Source organism: Musca autumnalis, unplaced genomic scaffold, assembly GCF_047663935.1.
Source record: "Musca autumnalis isolate F117 unplaced genomic scaffold, ASM4766393v1 scaffold_2, whole genome shotgun sequence".
Taxonomy (NCBI): domain Eukaryota; kingdom Metazoa; phylum Arthropoda; class Insecta; order Diptera; family Muscidae; genus Musca; species Musca autumnalis.
The window spans coordinates 158,639,508-158,661,783 of NW_027411755.1; the positions used below are offsets into that span (position 1 = coordinate 158,639,508).

A 22,276-nucleotide genomic window follows, 5' to 3' on the forward strand; every position below is an offset into this window, starting at 1 on the left:
TCTTCCTTGCCTTACCCCTTGGCGAACAATGCCAAACCTTCTCCACTAATAAACTTGTTGTTTTAAATATTAAAACAACAAAAGGGATTAAGCCAGACTATTTTGAAAAATCAAAATTGTAACAGCTATCCCAATTAAATAAACGCCACCAATGTTCTATTTGAGAAACACTGGCACGGTTTTGTGTGTTGTTGGTATATAAGCTACCAAACAGCATTTGGGTATGTGCATTTGTTGAAAAATCAACGACACATACGAGTGGAAGAAGGTTTGCTTTGTTTCGTAAACACTTTCGTCAGAGTTGTGTTAGGTTACCAAAGAAAAACTTCTCATTGAAGGGTTTTCTTTGTTTACGTTTATACTTCGAGCTGACGATTGATGTTTGGGTATAAAAAGTTCCTTGTTGAAGAAGTTATTGAAAAATAACTTCGGTGGAGAATATCCACAAACAAGAAACAAAGGGAACTGATGAGATCCAGTGGCGTGGATCGAAACTAGTCTTCCTTGCCTTACCCCTTGGCGAACAATGCCAAACCTTCTCCACTAATAAACTTGTTGTTTTAAATATTAAAACAACAAAAGGGATTAAGCCAGACTATTTTGAAAAATCAAAATTGTAACAGCTATCCCAATTAAATAAACGCCACCAATGTTCTATTTGAGAAACACTGGCACGGTTTTGTGTGTTGTTGGTATATAAGCTACCAAACAGCATTTGGGTATGTGCATTTGTTGAAAAATCAACGACACATACGAGTGGAAGAAGGTTTGCTTTGTTTCGTAAACACTTTCGTCAGAGTTGTGTTAGGTTACCAAAGAAAAACTTCTCATTGAAGGGTTTTCTTTGTTTACGTTTATACTTCGAGCTGACGATTGATGTTTGGGTATAAAAAGTTCCTTGTTGAAGAAGTTATTGAAAAATAACTTCGGTGGAGAATATCCACAAACAAGAAACAAAGGGAACTGATGAGATCCAGTGGCGTGGATCGAAACTAGTCTTCCTTGCCTTACCCCTTGGCGAACAATGCCAAACCTTCTCCACTAATAAACTTGTTGTTTTAAATATTAAAACAACAAAAGGGATTAAGCCAGACTATTTTGAAAAATCAAAATTGTAACAGCTATCCCAATTAAATAAACGCCACCAATGTTCTGTTTATAAAAATTTTTAGGCGGATCAGTACTTTAATTCCTTGTAACCGTTTTTCTTTTGTTTTAACCCCGTTCATTGGGTTGGAGCGAATAAAATAGGTAAATGAGAAAAGGGGGTAGGAAAAAGAAAATTTGTTCGTTATATCTGGCGCATTTTATAAACGTGTTCGTCTGTAAAATTCTTATTAGCTGACTTTTAAATATCATATGTTATAATATTTGAAACAGTGTTTAAATTCGCCGCTTTCCGCTTGTGCTTAAAAGCGGACCTGAAAATCCTAACAAATTGTAAAAAAATCTACTCGCGGAGTAACAATTTTTGTTCTTTATAATCGTGGTCGTTTTAATGTGTGTATAAATATTAAGAAAAATTCATTGGAAACACAAAATTTTTTCGCTATAGACGTAGTTTCTTATAACCGATGTTCGCTATATCCGAATTTTACGGTGTAATTATTTGTTTATTCTACTTTTTCATACAAAGCATTAAAAATTTATAAAAAGCCCATATGTCCACCGCTATTAGTTTTTGCCTCAAAAACAGGCCAAATTACCAATAGGGCGATGGTATAAATGTCATCAGGGCAAGTCCACACTTGCTGAGAAAATAGCCTGAAAGGTGCAAAAAAACCGTATGAAACCGTGTGTAGTGGTTGGAGGGCAAGATAACTCCCGAACGGATCAACCGATTTGGTCCACATTTTGTCCTTCGTAACATTTTGTCCAATCTTCGTTTAAGTTCGCAGATAAGCCATTTCGGTCCACTCCTTCAGGTACCTCCCCCACAAAAGTTCAAAAATGTTCGGAAAAATTGTTCGCACGATAACTCCTGAAGGGAGCGACCGATTTGGTCAATACTTTACACATCATAATATCATAGATCAGGTTCGAATATGCTCTATGTTTGTCCAATCCTTCAAGTACCTATCACACAAATTTTGGTGTGTGCATTCGTCAAAATTCGACGACACATACAAGTGGAAGAGGTTTGAATTGTTTTCGCAGACACTTTCGTCGGAGTTGTATGAGGTTGCCAAGGAAAAACTTCTCATTGAACTTTTTTCTTTGCTTACCTTTATACTTCGAGCTGACGATTGATGTTTGGGTATAAAAAGTTTCTTGTTGAAGAAGTTATTGAAAAATAACTTCGGTGGAGAATATCCACAAACAAGAAACAAGGGAACTGATGAGATCCAGTGGCGTGGATCGAAACTATAGTATTCCCTGCCTTACCCCTTGGCGAACAATGCCAAATCTTTTCCACTAATAAAATAGTTGTTTTATAATATTAAAACAACAACAATGGGATTAAGCCAGACTATTTTGAAAAAACAAAATTGCAAACGCTATCCCAATACAAAAACGCCACAATGCTTCAAATTGAAGACACTGGCACGACGTGTGTTGTTTTTGCTGTAAAGCAGACCAACCAAATTTTGGTGTGTGCATTCGTCAAAATTCGACGACACATACAAGTGGAAGATGTTTGAATTGTTTTCGCAGACACTTTCGTCGGAGTTGTATGAGGTTGCCAAGGAAAAACTTCTCATTGAACTTTTTTCTTTGCTTACCTTTATACTTTATACTTCGAGCTGACGATTGATGTTTGGGTATAAAAAGTTTCTTGTTGAAGAAGTTATTGAAAAATAACTTCGGTGGAGAATATCCACAAACAAGAAACAAGGGAACTGATGAGATCCAGTGGCGTGGATCGAAACTATAGTATTCCCTGCCTTACCCCTTGGCGAACAATGCCAAATCTTTTCCACTAATAAAATAGTTGTTTTAAAATATTAAAACAACAACAATGGGATTAAGCCAGACTATTTTGAAAAAACAGAATTGCAAACGCTATCCCAATACAAAAACGCCACAATGCTTCAAATTGAAGACACTGGCACGACGTGTGTTGTTTTTGCTGTAAAGCAGACCAACCAAATTTTGGTGTGTGCATTCGTCAAAATTCGACGACACATACAAGTGGAAGAGGTTTGAATTGTTTTCGCAGACACTTTCGTCGGAGTTGTATGAGGTTGCCAAGGAAAAACTTCTCATTGAACTTTTTTCTTTGCTTACCTTTATACTTCGAGCTGACGATTGATGTTTGGGTATAAAAAGTTTCTTGTTGAAGAAGTTATTGAAAAATAACTTCGGTGGAGAATATCCACAAACAAGAAACAAGGGAACTGATGAGATCCAGTGGCGTGGATCGAAACTATAGTATTCCCTGCCTTACCCCTTGGCGAACAATGCCAAATCTTTTCCACTAATAAAATAGTTGTTTTAAAATATTAAAACAACAACAATGGGATTAAGCCAGACTATTTTGAAAAAACAAAATTGCAAACGCTATCCCAATACAAAAACGCCACAATGCTTCAAATTGAAGACACTGGCACGACGTGTGTTGTTTTTGCTGTAAAGCAGACCAACCAAATTTTGGTGTGTGCATTCGTCAAAATTCGACGACACATACAAGTGGAAGATGTTTGAATTGTTTTCGCAGACACTTTCGTCGGAGTTGTATGAGGTTGCCAAGGAAAAACTTCTCATTGAACTTTTTTCTTTGCTTACCTTTATACTTTATACTTCGAGCTGACGATTGATGTTTGGGTATAAAAAGTTTCTTGTTGAAGAAGTTATTGAAAAATAACTTCGGTGGAGAATATCCACAAACAAGAAACAAGGGAACTGATGAGATCCAGTGGCGTGGATCGAAACTATAGTATTCCCTGCCTTACCCCTTGGCGAACAATGCCAAATCTTTTCCACTAATAAAATAGTTGTTTTAAAATATTAAAACAACAACAATGGGATTAAGCCAGACTATTTTGAAAAAACAAAATTGCAAACGCTATCCCAATACAAAAACGCCACAATGCTTCAAATTGAAGACACTGGCACGACGTGTGTTGTTTTTGCTGTAAAGCAGACCAACCAAATTTTGGTGTGTGCATTCGTCAAAATTCGACGACACATACAAGTGGAAGAGGTTTGAATTGTTTTCGCAGACACTTTCGTCGGAGTTGTATGAGGTTGCCAAGGAAAAACTTCTCATTGAACTTTTTTCTTTGCTTACCTTTATACTTCGAGCTGACGATTGATGTTTGGGTATAAAAAGTTTCTTGTTGAAGAAGTTATTGAAAAATAACTTCGGTGGAGAATATCCACAAACAAGAAACAAGGGAACTGATGAGATCCAGTGGCGTGGATCGAAACTATAGTATTCCCTGCCTTACCCCTTGGCGAACAATGCCAAATCTTTTCCACTAATAAAATAGTTGTTTTAAAATATTAAAACAACAACAATGGGATTAAGCCAGACTATTTTGAAAAAACAAAATTGCAAACGCTATCCCAATACAAAAACGCCACAATGCTTCAAATTGAAGACACTGGCACGACGTGTGTTGTTTTTGCTGTAAAGCAGACCAACCAAATTTTGGTGTGTGCATTCGTCAAAATTCGACGACACATACAAGTGGAAGAGGTTTGAATTGTTTTCGCAGACACTTTCGTCGGAGTTGTATGAGGTTGCCAAGGAAAAACTTCTCATTGAACTTTTTTCTTTGCTTACCTTTATACTTTATACTTCGAGCTGACGATTGATGTTTGGGTATAAAAAGTTTCTTGTTGAAGAAGTTATTGAAAAATAACTTCGGTGGAGAATATCCACAAACAAGAAACAAGGGAACTGATGAGATCCAGTGGCGTGGATCGAAACTATAGTATTCCCTGCCTTACCCCTTGGCGAACAATGCCAAATCTTTTCCACTAATAAAATAGTTGTTTTAAAATATTAAAACAACAACAATGGGATTAAGCCAGACTATTTTGAAAAAACAAAATTGCAAACGCTATCCCAATACAAAAACGCCACAATGCTTCAAATTGAAGACACTGGCACGACGTGTGTTGTTTTTGCTGTAAAGCAGACCAACCAAATTTTGGTGTGTGCATTCGTCCAAATTCGACGACACATACAAGTGGAAGAGGTTTGAATTGTTTTCGCAGACACTTTCGTCGGAGTTGTATGAGGTTGCCAAGGAAAAACTTCTCATTGAACTTTTTTCTTTGCTTACCTTTATACTTCGAGCTGACGATTGATGTTTGGGTATAAAAAGTTTCTTGTTGAAGAAGTTATTGAAAAATAACTTCGGTGGAGAATATCCACAAACAAGAAACAAGGGAACTGATGAGATCCAGTGGCGTGGATCGAAACTATAGTATTCCCTGCCTTACCCCTTGGCGAACAATGCCAAATCTTTTCCACTAATAAAATAGTTGTTTTAAAATATTAAACAACAACAATGGGATTAAGCCAGACTGTTTTGAAAAAACAAAATTGCAAACGCTATCCCAATACAAAAACGCCACAATGCTTCATATATAGTTTTAAGTTGGGAATTTGCAGTCATGACATTGTTTTATAAGGGGGCGATACAGAATTGAATTGAATTTTAATTGTCCCAATTTGAACTTCTATATCTCAGAAACGGTAAAACCGACGAGAATACCATAAAGGTCAATCTTGTAGAGAATTTTGATAGGTACAACCTTTTCTTAAGTCCCATTTCTAAAAGACTTGCGGTTTCCAAGCAACATCGCAAAAACCTAAACAACTCCTAAAAATTTTAACTTAAATCGCGATTTATTTTCTCAATTATGAACATTGTAGTTTCAAAATCTGCAAAAATTTCCCAGGTGTAAGCACATTCCATTTAAATCTGCTTCAAGAGCACCGTGTATGCACGATGTCTCTTGAACAAATTTGGTCCAAACTTTGGATCTGCTAATATTTTGTCCATATTTAGTTTAACTTCTAAAATGGAGGTACCTTAGGGTACCTCCTCCACAAAAGTTCAACAGTTGCAGTTGTGGTCTTGTTTAAAGCGATATTATGTTCTCCGTGGACAAGTCCATGCTTTCTGGCATACTGGTCCGTAAGTTATACGATGAACCACTGAAATTACCAGTCGGCGCGAAATCTATCTTAAAGATATGACTCCAAAAATAAGATCCACTTCCATAATGGACTATGTCGGTCCATTCCTTTAAGTACCTCCTCTGCAACACTTTTGAACTTTAATCCTTATCCATATTTTCGTCGGCAAGTTCAAATGTCAAAAAAAGGCCATAAAATAATGAAAAGACCATAAATACATTCGATCTGATCGTAGATGAAAGTTTCAATTCACATAGGCAAAGCCGACTGATGCTTTTCACCTGTTCCATAACCATAATCTTTGAAATTTTTAAAAGATAAATATTTATCCATTAAAGCACAAATTTCATCGTATATTCAGTTCTCTTTCGACTTTGCGCGTTGATGTGATTTCTGGCAATGTTATCCGTTCATTGAAAATAAAAAATTATTTGAAGTTGAACACGGTTATGTTTAATTATAAGGCGCCCCTTAATTTAAACCTGTTGAATATTTACTAGTTGTTGTTACGAGTAAGCCCTTTGGTGGAATGTTGTTCGTTTTTGTTTTCGCAATATCAATTGTAGCAATTGATAAAAATGCTTGTTTTTTATTATTACTTCTTTGACACATAAAACGAGTTCTCTGCAACTATGTACAACAAATTATCTACCTTGCAAGCCCCTATTAAATTAATTGACGGTGACAATTATCACACAAATGATTATTTTACAGTAATTTAAAAAAAATGTTAAAAACATTAATTTTCTATACGTCAATATTGCAAAAAATCCAAGGTGTGATGGGCGGGATTGAATATTTGGTACCCTACACAACAATAACCATTGAATGATAGCTATATAAAGTATATGGGAAAAACCAAACCATGTTTTACAATCGATGATAATAGTTATATAATGTACATGGCAAAAACCAAAAATGTTTTATAATCGATGAATCCGAGTTTCCCCCATTCAGAATTCGCGAACTGTTAATATATTCTATATAGTATGACTGAAATTCTTTAAAATGAAGTGTTTTAGGATGAATCCCGTAAGGTCGACCATTAAAATTAATGTACATGGAAGCTGTGTTGGCATCAATGTAGAAAAATAGGTAAAAATGGGTTGAAGCCAACAAGTTTTTTTACGCTCCCTTCCGATTTCTGGCTTAACCTTACATTTTATGGGCCTATGCCCAGAGAAAGAATGACAGAATACTCCATGGGTCACATGTTACTAGGGTATGATTTTTCGATATGTCCGCTGCATCCACCTAAAATTGATGCTGACTTTTTGAAGCCGGAATTTCGGGTTTTTTTTATTTTTTTTTAATAATTTGGACGCGCAACAAGATAATATTCAAAACACATAATAGGATTATAGAACTAGTGATTTTACGTCGTTTAATGCATATCTCATAAGTGTGCTCCTTACAGCATCCTAGTAATTGGAGTCTAAAGGCCAATATTTGATGCGTGAATTTTTTTCAAAAAACCTATTTTTTGCGTTTAAAATTTACAAGTGCCACTCAATTTCCTTTGTACCCCGCGTGAATTTAGTTTTTTTTTGCGACGGTTCTAATGAGACCTTCCGCGATCGAATCCATCCACTAAAACCGCGGAAATCGGCAAAAATTTATTTTGACAAATCGGCGTATTAAACCGCGATTTTCTTTAACATTTTTTACATAAATGGAATCCTTTATACGCGATTATTATATGTGTGAAAACGCGTGTCATAAATTACAGAGATTCGCGAGTAATATGGGGTTTTTACCAAAAATAGAATGTGGAGGCACATCCGCGGTTCTTGAAGAATGTGTTTCAAATATGGGTATATACGCGTATATTTATGGGTGCTACTGAAACCGTATGCGCATCAAAGTCGTATGCAAGTTGCGCCATTTTTACCCATTTTAAGGTTTTTTGCATTGTGTGATGCACCTGGCGGCACACTTTGACCGCTGAGTAAAACATCGAAATATGCATAAATATTGAAAGAGATTGATTCGTTGTATCCATAAACGGACGCGCATCAACTGATTTTAACTAATTCGCAAATAATAGGCTTTTTTATTTTCACATTTTTTGAATGATCTTAATTTCAATATTACTCTTAATTTCCTATCCTTATAAGCTATCACAGTAAGCAAATAAGCTTTCAAGATGGTAAACCATATTTCTTGATGAAGTTTTAGCAGTATACATTAATTATTGTATGGGATTTTAGCGAAATAGTTGGAGCACTCCCAAATAATTTTTTTCTAATTTTTCGAATCAAACCAAAAAATATATTTGCAACAATATTTTCCAACAATAATGTGTGCTATAATATGTAATTTATGCACCCAATCTCTATAAATTTGATATCATATTTTTCTACACATTGTCTAGATTCCGCATATATTTTTTTAATTATTTTGTACGGACTCTGGGACAGGATAATTTGGATTTACTTCAAAATTTTTTTATTACTTGTTGATTTTACGCGAAAATAATAAATTTAATAACTATTTAAATATCTGCGAATAGATATGGAATGCTGTTAACGATTTATGCATACATTTTCTCATAGCAACAGATAAGATATTTTTTAGTATTTTTATACCCTCAGCCCTTGGGCTAAAGAGGGTATTGCACTTTGATACGACCAAAAATGTGTCTCATCGAAATAATGGTTTTAGACCCCAAGTATGTTTGTACGATATCCGTTTCAGACAATTTTGAGTAGATCTAGCAATGCCCGTCCGTCTGTCTGTCTGGCTGGCTGGTGGCGCACGATAACTCTCGAACGGATCAATCGATTCGGTTCAAATTTTGGGTATCGAAATATTTTGTCCACATTGGATTTAAGTTCGAAGATGGGCCATATAGATCCACTCCTTCAGGTATTTCCCGACAAATGTTCAAAAATTGTCGCAAAACTTGTGCGCACGATAACTCTTGAAGGGAATAACAGATTTGGTCCATTAGATGAGGTTCCAATATGGACTCAATCGGTCCACTCCTTCGGGTACCTCCCACACAAAATTACGGAAAAGTTCAGTTTAGGACCTGGTCTCGAATCGCTTTGATTTTTGTTTACGCAAGTTGTATTCGCTGTCCTCTATACGACGCTGTAAGTCTCATTAGGGGCAAGTCCTTACGTCCTGAAAAAATAGCCTGAAAGGTAAAAAAACCTATTACACCGTGTGTAGTGGTTGGAGCGCAAGACTCTCTAACGGATCTGCCGATTCGGTCCAAAATTTGGCTTTCGTAATATTTTTTCCAAACTTAGTTCAAGTTCAAAGATGGATTATATCGGTCCACTCCTTCCGGTACCTCCCCCACAAAAGTTCGAAAATGTTCGGAAAATTTGTGCGTACGATAACTCTTGAAGGGAGTAACCGATTTGGTCCATACTTTGCACATTATGAAATTTCTACCAGACTTAGATGAGGTTCCAATATGGACTCAATCGGTAAACTCCTTCGAGTACTTCCCACACAAAATTTCGGAAAAGTTCAGTTTAGGACCTGCTCTCGAATCGCCTTGGTTTTTGTTGTAACATCTTTTATTCACTGTTCTCTATACTAAGGTACAAGTTTCCTCAGGGGCAAGTCCATACTTCCTGAGAAAATAACCTGAAAGTTGAAAAACAAACCCTATGACACCATGTTTATGGGTGGAAGCGAGTACCTCCCACACAAAATTTCGGAAAAGTTCAGTTTAGGACCTGCTCTCGAATCGCCTTGGTTTTTGTTGTAACATCTTGTATTCACTGTTCTCTATACGAAGGTACAAGTTTCCTCAGGGCAAGTCCATACTTCCTGAGAAAATAATCTGAAAGTTGAAAAACAAACCCTATGACACCATGTTTATGGGTGGAAGCGCAACATAATTCTCGAACGGATATGCCGATTCCGGCCAAAATTTGGCCTTCGTAATATTGTTTCCAAACTTAGTTTAAGTTCGTAGATAAGCCATATAGGTCCACTCCTTCAGGTACCTACCCCACAAAAGTTCACAAATGTTCGGAAAAAATGTGCGCACGATAACTCTTGATCGGAGTGACCGATTTGGTCCATACTTTACACATTCTCATAATATCTACCAGATATAGATCAGGTTCGAATATGGACTATATTTGTCCACTCCATCCGGTACCTCCCACACAACATTTCGGATAAGTTCACTTTAAGACCTGCTATTGAATCACTTTGATTTTTGTTGAAGCAACTTACATTCGCTGCGTCAATTACGGTGGTAAAAGTTGTTTCAGGGACAAGTCCATACTTCTTGAGGAAACAGCCCGAAGGGTGTAAAAACCCCCTATGGCCCCCGTGGTCTATGTCGATCCATTCCTTTAAGTACCTTTTCCGCCAAATTTTTGAACTTTAATCCTAATCAACATTTTTGTCGGTTCATACGACCAAAATTTTGAAACCCTCTAAATACATAAGTTTTTTGTGAAAAAAGTGTTTCAATTTGCAGAGGCTGAGGGTATAACTCTGTCGGCAAAGCCGACTGATACTTTTTTACTTGTTTTCTTAATATGATAATAAAAACCGCTATAACTTTTGCGCGCATCGTCCAATTTTGTGAACGCGAACAGATTTGAGACCACATTTTTTTTTTTCTTAACCTCTATGCCAAAAATTGTAGATTTTTCAAATGGAATTGCAAAGGATTTTTGGTTTTTGCCATATTTATACTGGCGATGGGATTTGACAATTTTGTGTTCAGAAAAACTTGGGAATTAACTCTACAAATCGAAGTATTCAATGTGATCATAACAAAAGCTATAAAATATGACCAGCACCAGATTTCAAAATCTAACCTAAAAATATATCAATGTATAGAATTGTCAACCATTAGATTTTCTATATACTGGAATCAGGAGATGTCAAATTGAACACAATTTAGTTATACGAATCAACATCTACTTATTCTTACTTATTACACCCTCCACCATAGCACAGAGGGTATACTAAAATTGTTTTTCCATTTGTAAGCAATTGAAATAATCATTTGTGGTCCTATAAAGTACAGTCAAACTTATCTATTACGAACTTCTTTGTAGTGATTTCTATATTCTCCCATAGAACGGAACATCCCAATTTTCGGTATTTTGATGGCGGTGTCCTCAATATCCCACCGAATTGGCTGAAATTAGGTATTCAGCGTTAGCTGGGGCTGTGAAACTTTCCACCTAAAACTTTTCGGTATAGGTCCACGTCTTCTTATAGCACCTATAGAACGGTACTCCCCGATTTTCGGTATGTTGAAGGTTTTTTCCTCAATATACCTTCGAAATAACTGACATTTGGTAGTTAGTCTACGTTCCACTTTAAATGTGTCTGTATATTTCCACACCTTCAGATATTAAACGGTACCTCCCGATTTTCGGTATTTTGAAAGTTGTGGCTTCACATACTCCCCATAGAATCGCACCTATCGGTATTTTGTATTTTCAAAGTTGTGGGTGTAAAACAAAATATAACTATCCCCAAACCTGAATATCCAGGTTTAGATCCAGCCGGTATTGCCCAATTTTATGTATTTCGCTCAATTCGAAAAATTGTAAATATTGATCAATGTTTTTGGAAAGAGTAACGATGACGCCCCATTTGAGCTATTTTGAAGGTACTATTATCAGTTGGGATATATGTACTGCTCCTGCAATAAAAGGAAAATTTTAGTTCTTTCATAAACGAAATTAAACTAATTGTTCCTATTCACTTCAATAAAGTTGTTGGTGAAGGGTATAAAAAGTTCGCCCCGGCCGAACTAAACGCCTTTCTTACTTGTTTTGGTTCAAATTTCACAAGTAGCATTCGATTCCCGTTGAAAACCACTTGGATTTAGTTTGATTTAATTTAATATAATGATCTTAAAATATTCGCCATTAGGAAAACTATAAGGCAAAATATTTTTGCAACCGAATATCTTCATTATTGCACAAATTTTTGACAAAAAAGAGAAAGAACTCGAAACATTTTTTCTTCAACTTTTCCTAACAAATAAGAAAATAACAAAATTAGAATTATAAAATTGTTATTTTTTTATTTCGTATTTTTGCAAATAACAGGAATATTATTGCTCCTACCTTCACGGGAAGCCTCCCTTGTCCCGTATGGGATGTTGTGGAACAATGTTTGTTTGTTAGCTACATGTTAACTTCACGATAAAGGCCTAATTATACCTACACCACACTGTGGTAACTGGTATTATGTCTTTGTGCATTTGTATGTAACATACAAAAGGAAACAAAATGGACCCATAGTTCCTTTTGGGGCCTTTTGTCCGTCTGTCCATGTATTATTACGTACAGGTCGTATTTTTTGTCTGATTCAGCTGAAAATTGGGTAACATAATTTTTTAGCCATAGAAAGAACGCTACTGCTTTGGAGAAAATCGGTTCAGATTTGGATATAGCTCCCATATATATTTTCGGCCGATTTGATGTGCTGCACCAAACAAGCTATATACGTCAGATTTTGATGAAATTTGGAATGTGTGACTGAATTCGGTCTAGAAATAAGTGTCCCAAACTATATCGAAATCGGTTAGCTAGCCATATATAGCTAGCCATATGTAGCTTCCATAGTATATATTTTCGCCAGATCTGTCCAATTTTGATTAAATTTAGAATGTGTGACGGAATTTTATCTAGTAATAAGTGTACCATATTATATAGAAATCAGTTCGAATTGATATATCTCCTATATTTTACATATTCACAGTGATTCACAGGGTATCATATAGTCGGCCACGCCGCCTATGGTCCTTTCTTACTGGTTTTATTTCTCAGTCTGGATACTGTTGTAATTTTGTATATATATTTTGTATGCCTATGCACTACTATTTCAAAAACATGTTTGCAAATACGTAAGATTTTGTCATAAATTTGATTTTTCACGAATCCTTTTAGCTATTTCTGAGTATTTTTGCATCATCATCGTAAAGAGTAAGAATTCAGTTAACGGTAATGTCAGCTTTTTTTGTTAATTTTTTTGAAATGGCAAACTCAATTTTACAATTTTTTCCCATATAAGTCTCAATAAGCGGGAGAATTCGATTTTACCATTTTTTTTAACTTTTATAATTAGATCGCTTTAGGATAAAGATAGAGAACATGAAAGATAATAAATTCTAAACAGCATCAGGGGCGAAGAAAAATACGACAACGTCCGTAGGAGAAAAGAAAGTTTACACACAAAATCTATTGATAAACTTAAAATTCTCAATGAATAACTCGGGTTGAAAATGGACCAGAAGAAATGAGGTAGAAAATACCTATTATTGAATTGTAACGTGTGGGGGTTTTTCAACTTTGTGTTTCTGTTTGTAACGCATCGAAGGAATCATTTTCGACCCTATAAAGTATATATTCTTTATCAGGGTAAAATTCTGAGACAATCCAGCCATGCCCATCTGTTTATCTATTGTAATCACTCTAGCATCCGCAATATTTGAGCTAGACTTCTATATTTTTGAACCCGATCGATTTTTTCCATTCGAATATGGACTACATCGGTCTATCTCTTAGTATAGCCTCAATATGTACAGTTACTTTCTTATATTAGGTATGTTGAGAATTTTAGCTTCCTTTGTTGCCTAAACCATATGTTGTTTGATATTTGAAGTTCCGAGGGGACACAACAATTTTCCACCAAAAAATTGTCAACATAGTTCTATGTTTTGGTATAGCCCGCATTTTAAAGATTTATTGCACAATTCTTCAAGGAACTCCCTATAATTTCAAATTTGAAGTTCTCAGTTGTCACACTTCTCCCAAAAAAGTCAACATGGCCCCATAATTGTAACGGGACTTCCCGATCTTACGGATTTTTGCTAGATTTTTTGACCGAACTACATGGAATTTGAATTCTGAGGTCTCCAGTGGTTACAAAACTTCTCCACCAAAAATTGTCAACATAAATACATGTTTCTCCCGATTTTAGGGAAATTTTTTGACCGATCTACCTGAAATTTGACATCTGAGGTTCCCAGTGGGCATAAAACCTTTCCAACAAAAATTGTCAACATAGACTCACATTTTGTTATGGCCCCTTAAAACTGTTTCGCCGATTTAATTTTTTTAGCTTAATAAATAAACGGAGTAAGAAAGGCGTTAAGTTCGGCCAGGCCGAACTTGTTATACCCTCCACCAAGAGTTGGTTTGGAAATAATTAGTTTCCTTTCGTTTATAAAAAAGAATAAATACAAAATTTCAGCAAGTTCGGTAAAAAAATGCCATTAACCTTCAAAATACCGAAATTCGGGAGGTACCGTTCAATGAAGGCTATATCAAAACATCGATCTGTGCTCACAAATTTCTGGCGGAAAGATTTTAGACTCAAAGAAGACTAAATACGAAATTTCCGACATTTCAGTAAAACCTTCAAAATACCGAAAATCAAGAGCTACGCTTCTATGGGGAATACAGGAACCCGTGGACTTATACTGATAATTCTCTTCTGGAATATGTTATAACCCTACGGAAGATTAGATAACACATTTCAGTCTTTCGGTGGGATATTGTTACAACCTTCAGAATTACGAAAATCGGGAGGTACCGTTCTATAGGGGCTATATCGAAACGTGGATCTATACCGACGAATTTCAGTCAGAAAAGCTTTTTACCTCCAACAAATACTAAATACATAATTTCAGCAATTTTTGAGGGTTGCTGTGGCCACAACCTTCAAAATACCGAAAATCGTTCTATGGGGGCTGTATAAAGGCGTAGGCCTATACCGACAAATTTCTGGGAGACAGTTTTATACCCCCAACGAAGACTAAGTACCCAATTTCAACCATTTCGGTGTGATAATGAGGCTAAAACCTTTAAAATAACGAAAATCGGGTGGTACCGCTCTATGGGGGCTATATGAAGGCGTTCACCTATACCGACAAATTTTATATTCAACGTTTAGTACGCCAAGTAAAGACCAAATACCAAATTTCAACCATGTCGGTGGAATATTAAGGCCACAACCTCCAAATTACCGGAAATAGGGAGGTACCGTTCTATGGGGGCAAATTTCAGGGAAAAAGTTTTTTACCCCCAAACGAAGACTAAGTACCTAATTTCAGCCATTTCGGTGTGATAATGAGGCTAAAACCAAGAAAACACCGAAAATCGGGTGGTACTGTTCTATATGGGGCTATATGAAGGCGTAGACCCATTCCGAAAAATTTCATATGGAACGTTTAACACCCCAAGTGAAGACCAGGTACCAAAATTCAGCCACTTCGGTGTAATATTGAAGCCACAACCTTCAAAATACCGGAAGTAGGGAGGTACCGTTCTATTGGGGCTATACTAAGGGTTGGAATTATACCGACAAATTTAGTGTGGAACGTTTAATACCCCAAATGAAGACCAAGTACCAAATTTCAACCACTTTGGTGTACCACAACCTTCAAAATACCGGAAATAGGGAGGTACCGTTCTGTGGGGACTATACTAAGGCGCAGACATGTACCGACATGTTTCCTGGGGGAAAGTTTTATACCACCAACGAAGACTAAATAACAAATTTCAGTCATTTCTGAGGAATATTGAGGCCACAACCTTCAAAACACCGAAAATGGGGAGGTAGGTTCTAAGGGGGCTATATGAAAGCGTGGACCTTTACCTAGAAATTGGAACATTTTGTACCCCAGATGAACTCAAATACCAAATTTCAGTTATTTCGGTGGATTATGGTGGCCACAACCTTCAAAATACCGAAAATCGGGAGGTACGGTTCTATGGGGGCTATATGAAGGCGTGGACCTATACCAACAAATTTCTGGGGGAAAGTTTTCTACCCATAACGAAGATTAAGCACCAAATTTCAACCATTTTGGTGTGATATTGAGGCTATAACCTGCAAAATACCGTAAATCGGGTGGTACTGTTCTATGGGGGCTATATCGAAACGTGTACCGATATAGTCCATGTGCAAAACCAAATATACTAGGAGTAATAGAAGCTTCTATACCAAATTACAAACAAAATCTGTTAAAATTGCGAGCTGTATCTTGATTTCAACAGACGGACGGGCGGACGGACGGACAGACATGGTTGTATCGACTTAGAATTTTACCCTGAGAATATATATTAGGGTTATGACTTTTTGACATTTTTTCTCAAAAATGATTTCCTGTATCAGGGATGAATGAACTTTTGCCTATTAATCACTACGCTATCGTTTATTCCATTGAAATTTATAAGAGTTCACGCACAAATCGATTTAAAAAAAAATGTTTTTAAAAAAATTCATGAAATGAAAAAAATTTTTTTTTCTCAAAAATTATTTTTTGTTGCACGAATGAATAAATATAAACATATGTACTAATAACTAAAATAACGTTTATTCCATTCAAACATAGAAAAAGGTCATGCACAAACCACTTTGAAAATACTACTTTTTGTTTTTTGTTAAAAAATTATATCTTTGAATAAAAGCGTTTACGACATTTTTACGATTCTCAGAATTGAAGTAAATTTGAGGGAAATAAATGTGATGTCAGTTTTATTATCTCATGTGGCTCTAAAGTTTATTTTCAAATGTATATCTGCTTACAGTGACTTCAAAAAATTGTCCATAAGTTTGTTAAATTCAAATTTTAAAATCATTTTGTGCGTGAGGTTTTTTCATCGAATCACCTTATAACTAAGATTTTATGTAATCTTATGGCAAAACTCATCACGCTATGATACAGGGATATACTTACTTACTTAGTTGGCCCATTACAGAACATTTGTTCCATAGACCGAACTAAGAAAAGATCTCCATGCCTCTCTGTTTTTCGCTTGACTTTTTGGAATACCGCGCCTTTTCATTTCTTCATCCACTTGTATGCTCCATCGAAGCTTAGGCCTGCCGATTCTGCGTGCACCGCCATGTGGCATGTATTCATACGCCTTTTTAGCGGGTTCATCATCGCTCATTCTCATGATATGGCCTAGCCAACGCAATCTGTGCATCTCGATACGTTTAACTATATTCATGTCTTTGTATAGCTTATATAGCTCGTGGTTCATACGACGTCGATATTCACCGTCAACGCAAATCGGCCCGTAGATCTTTCGAAGAATTTTCCTCTCAAACACACCAAGCACTGCCTTATCTGCTTGCGCAAGTACCCATTCTTCGGAGCCATACATTAGCACGGGTAGTATCAGCGTTTTGTATAGTGTTATTTTTGTTTGACGAGATGTGGCTTTGTTTTTAAATTGCTTACTTAGACCATAGTAGCATCTTTTGGCCAATACAATTCTTCTTCTTATTTCACAACTGATGTTGTTTGTTGTGTTTATGGCAGTGCCGAGGTAGACGAAGTCTTTAACTACCTCAATATTGTAGGTACCAACTTCCACACCATCAATTTGGTCTTTTCGCCGTTTACCGCCAGACCCACTTTCGCAGATTCTGCTTCGATCTTTCTAAAGGTATCAGTTACTTCCTTTACTGATCGTCCCATGATGTCTATGTCATCAGCATAGGCAAGTAACATGTGGCTATTGGTGTAAATTGTGCCATTTCTTTTGACATTTGCATCTCGTATTACCTTTTCCAGCAAAATGTTGAATAGGTCACACGAAAGGCTGTCTCCTTGTCTGAAACCTCTTTTGGTACAAAATTCTTCGGAGAGGTTCTTTCCAATTTTAACTGAGGACCTAGTATCAGTTAAAGTCATCTTACAAAGTCGGATGAGCTTTGCGGGGATACCAAATTCAGACATTGCGTGGAATACCTTTGATCGGAGGGGACTGTCGAATGCTGCTTTATAATCGACAAAAAGGTGAAATGTGTCGATCTGCATCTCTTGGGTCTTCTCTAGAATTTGCCGCAGGGTAAATATCTGGTCAATGGTGGACCCGCCAGGTCTAAAGCCACATTGGTATGGTCCAATTATTTCGTTGACCAATGGCTTTAGTCGTTCGCACAATATCCCTGACACTATCTTATAGGCAATAGGGAGAAGACTTATGCCCCTATAGTTGGAGCGTACAGTCTTATCTCCTTTCTTGTGGACGGGACATAGGATGCTCAGGTTCCAATCGTCGGGTACGCGTTCTTCCTGCCAGATGGTGCTAACTAGCTGATGCATACACCTTATCAGCGCGTCGCCTCCGGTTTTAAACAGCTCGGCTGGTAAGCCATCGGCTCCTGCTGCTTTGTTATTCTTCAGCCGGTTGATTGCTGTTTTTACCTCATCTTGGCCGGGCGGCATACATTCTATACCATCTTCTGGGATTGGATCTGTGGTATCATCGTCTTCGCTACTATTGGATACCAGCAGATTGGAGAAATGTTCCTTCCATATCCTGAGCACGCTATCTGTATCTGTTACCAGATTACCTTGCTGGTCTCTACAGGAGGATGTGCCTGTACCAAAGCCATCTGTTTGATGTTTCACTCTTTGGTAGAATTTTCGGACTTCATTCTGGCTCCTGTACATCTCGATTTTTTCACACTCCCGCTTTTCCATTTCTCTCTTTTTCTTGCGGAAAACACGTTTCTCTTCTCTCCTTTTCTCCCGATATCTCTCTCGTGCGCTACGCGTTGCTACTGATTGTAAAGTAGCTCTATATGCCGCATTTTTCTCTTCGGTAGCAGCACGACACTCCTGGTCATACCATGAATTCCTTTGTGGAGGTCTCTGGAATCCAAGTATGGATTTTGCGGCTGTTTGCATGGAGTGGGCAATATGTTGCCATTGTGTTGTTATGTTATCGGGACAAGGAGTGCTCGCGTTAAGCAATTGGGCTAGTTGAGTGGATGCTCGCGTTGAGAAATTGGGCTAGTTGAGTGGGATATGAGGTTGCAAAAAAGTCATAACCCTAATATATATATGTACTTTATATGGTCTCCGATGAATAACGGAATGACAAATTTAATTATACCCTCCATATTATGGTGGAGGGTATAAAAACGTTTATCAACCGTACTTAAAGTAAGAATGATGGGCGGGCAGCGCAAAATTGATTCGGAATTGCATGCTGATCAAGAATGCCCAGCAAACCAAATGTCGGATGTCCGATACATCTGAAAAATTTCGTAAGCAAAATCGTTCAGATTTCGTTCCGATGCCTATACGATTTTTCGTAGGGGAATTCGTTCAGATTCAAATTTCCCTTCGAATATACCAGTGTGTTTCTTCCGATTTCGGTACGAATTTTTATAAAATTAGCATATATAATAATAATTTTTAAATATAAATCCAACATATAATAACTCAAGCTAGTTCTGATAGACTCAACATATTCGTACAAAAAGTTTACATTGTACTACTATAACTACAAAATGATAACAACAGGGAAAATCATAAGAGAAACGTTTGAAATTACAATCTTCCAAAAAAAAAAACATAACAAAGAGAAATTAATGAAAGGTGGCGTCAGAGAAAAACTTTTTCCTTCGATATTCATACTACATTATTCCAAAATCGTTACGAAAATTCGGAAGGTACATCCGATTTTCATACTACATTATTCCGAAATCGTTCAGAAATCTTCGGAAGAAAATTCGGAAGAAAAAATTCGCCTTCCGAATTTCCCAAGGATTTTCTTCTGATTTCGTTCCGAATTCTGACCGAAATCTAACCGATTTCGCTCGGACATTTCGTTTCGAAATTATGTCAACCACTTCATACAACTTTCGTTAAGATATCGTTACGATTTTGGATCCAACATCGGACGTAGCGTACGAATTTTTTTCCGATTTCGTTACGATGTCGGTACGATTGGTTTGCTGGGTAAAAACTTTGTAAAGTCTTATGTGACTATTACGAGGAGTTGCAACTGCAATAACAAGTTGAGTATACCTTTTTAACGTAACGGAGGGTATAACAATAACAAAAACATAGGAAACAGACAACTTGTTCTCATTGTTGATCAGTGTTATAATTAATTAATTAAATAAGCATAAATTTTATATAAACGTGCCAACGTTGTATTAATTTAAAGACTTAATTGTTGACATATAATCGCATTTAGTATAAATATCCAGTAATATTGGCAATTGCAATTAAGTCATTCGCGTAAAGTACATCAAGCCTCACAATGTTGGATATCAAATACGGTTCTAAGGGATATTCCATTAAGGTGGATTCATATTGGCTACGAGATCATTGCCGTTGTAAAATTTGCTACAATGCCAGGACATCGCAAAGATTATTTAGTTTGGTGGATATGCCAAAGGACTTAAAGTCAAAGGAAATAAAATATGACAAAGATGACACGCTGTTGGAAATAACATGTGAGTTGATGAAAGTGATGGTGAAAATAAGTGATATGTCAATTATATATCAAAAAAGTGACAAGATCGTGAAACATCAATGACAGTTTTGCTTAAATCCCTCCGTTGTAGCCCTTTTCGCCTACCATCAGTCATCCAGAAAATGTTGGTTTATTATTGGAAGACCAGACATGTGAACAAATTTTAAATTATGTTCGAAGCTGAGTGCTTCACTTAAGGCAACATGCATTTTCTAATTTAACAGTTTACAAAAATAATTAAAAATTGTTTTTATTGATCCAACTCGAAGTTGGTTTTACGACATTATTTTGAAAATCTCAAATTAATATTTTAAAGTTTTTATCTCCTATAGGGAATAATGGACATGTTTCAAAATACTAAATTTCATTGAAAACTTCCAATATTTCTATTATATATCAAAAAAAAATGTGATAACATCGTGAAACATCAATGACAGTTTTGCTTAAATCCCTCCGTTGTAGTATTTTTCGCATTCCATCAGTCATCCAGAAAATGTTGGTTTATTTTTGGAAGACCAAACATGTGATCTAACTTGAAATTATGTTCAAAGCTGAGAGCTTGCTTCACTTAAGGCAACACAAGCATTATGGAATTTAACAGTTTACAAAAAATAATTCAAAATCATTTTTATTGATCCAACTCAAAGTTGGTTTTACGGCATTATTTTGAAAATCTCCAATTAATATTTCAAATTTTTTACCTCCTACAGGGAATGATGGACATGTTTCAAAATACGAAATTGATTTCATTGTGAACTCCCAGTATGAAAAATTCCAAGAGAAAATAAAAAGGACAAAACCCGAACACCATGGAATGTGCCCAAAATATTGAAAAATAAAGATGATTTGCATTTTAAACTTGGTGATTTGTGCACCTCGGATGCAACCGTTAATGATGTAATGGCTTCTCTAATACGTTATGGTCTGGTATTTATCGATGATGTTCCCCCAACTACCACTATGACCGAAATGGCAGTACGTCGCATATTTCCAATTATGAAAACTTTGTATGGAGAAATGTTTACATTTGCCGATGTCTATCTGCATGATGATATTACCTATTCCAATGATTATATTGGTCCACATACGGATAATACCTATTTTTGTGATGCTGCTGGATTGCAAGCCTTACATTGTGTAGTACACGATGGTACGGGAGGTGAGAATTTCTTTATAGATGGTTTCTATGTTGCTGAGTTGTTGCGCCGTAAAAATCCCAAAGCGTTTGAAATACTTTCAACGGTTCAGGTGCCAGCATATTTCTTTGATAAATCGGAACGTCATCGATTTTCCGCACCCACAATACGTGTCGACCCTGTGACCAAGGAAATTATACAATTTCGTTTGAATCTCTACGATCGTGAAGTTTTCAATACCATACCTCAGAATGAAATGCGTGGATTCTATGAAAGTATGCGTGAATTTCTCGCCATTATTCATGATCCCGAAAATTGGTGGCAATTGAAATTAAATCCTGGTACTGTGGTCATCTTTGACAATTGGCGTTTGTTCCATGGACGCTGTGCTTATACGGGAAAGAGGGCTATGACAGGTTGTTTTGTTCAAAGAACCGATTTCCTGAGCAAGGCTAGAGTGGAGGGTATTATAGATTAAAGTCATGTTGACATGTGATGTACTGTTTTAAATTGTTTTGCAACCAATTGTTTTTGCAATAATGTACAATTGTAAACATATAATAAAAATAAATTAATTATTCTCATTTATAAGTTTTTCATTTTAAATCTAGCAATTGAAAAATAAATCAGTCTTACATGCAATTAACTATAATGTATAGGCTACCTTAATCTTTTTAATTCCCATCGAGATATTAGTCTAAGTCTACAAAAATTTAGAATTTGAATTTAAAAAAAGTACCCTTTACACGGTGTTTTTAAAGCAACATTAAATGGAAGTTGGTTACACCTGGGAAGTTTTTGGG

The 22,276-nt window shown here is 36.3% G+C and overlaps 1 protein-coding gene across 1 annotated transcript; it reads left to right on the forward strand.

Annotated features, from left to right (window-relative positions):
* The first annotated feature begins 21,094 nt into the window (after positions 1-21,094).
* LOC141393151 (trimethyllysine dioxygenase, mitochondrial-like) lies at positions 21,095-22,057 on the forward strand. Its single transcript, XM_073966109.1, has one exon. The coding sequence runs from the start codon at positions 21,238-21,240 to the stop codon at positions 21,949-21,951; it is 714 nt and encodes a 237-aa protein (XP_073822210.1). The 5' UTR covers positions 21,095-21,237; the 3' UTR covers positions 21,952-22,057.
* Positions 22,058-22,276: the final 219 nt, after the last annotated feature.

Bases quoted from the DNA above. Each gene is read 5' to 3' on its own strand.
- LOC141393151 (XM_073966109.1), top strand. From the start codon at position 21,238: ATGGCTTCTCTAATACGTTATGGTCTGGTATTTATCGATGATGTTCCC.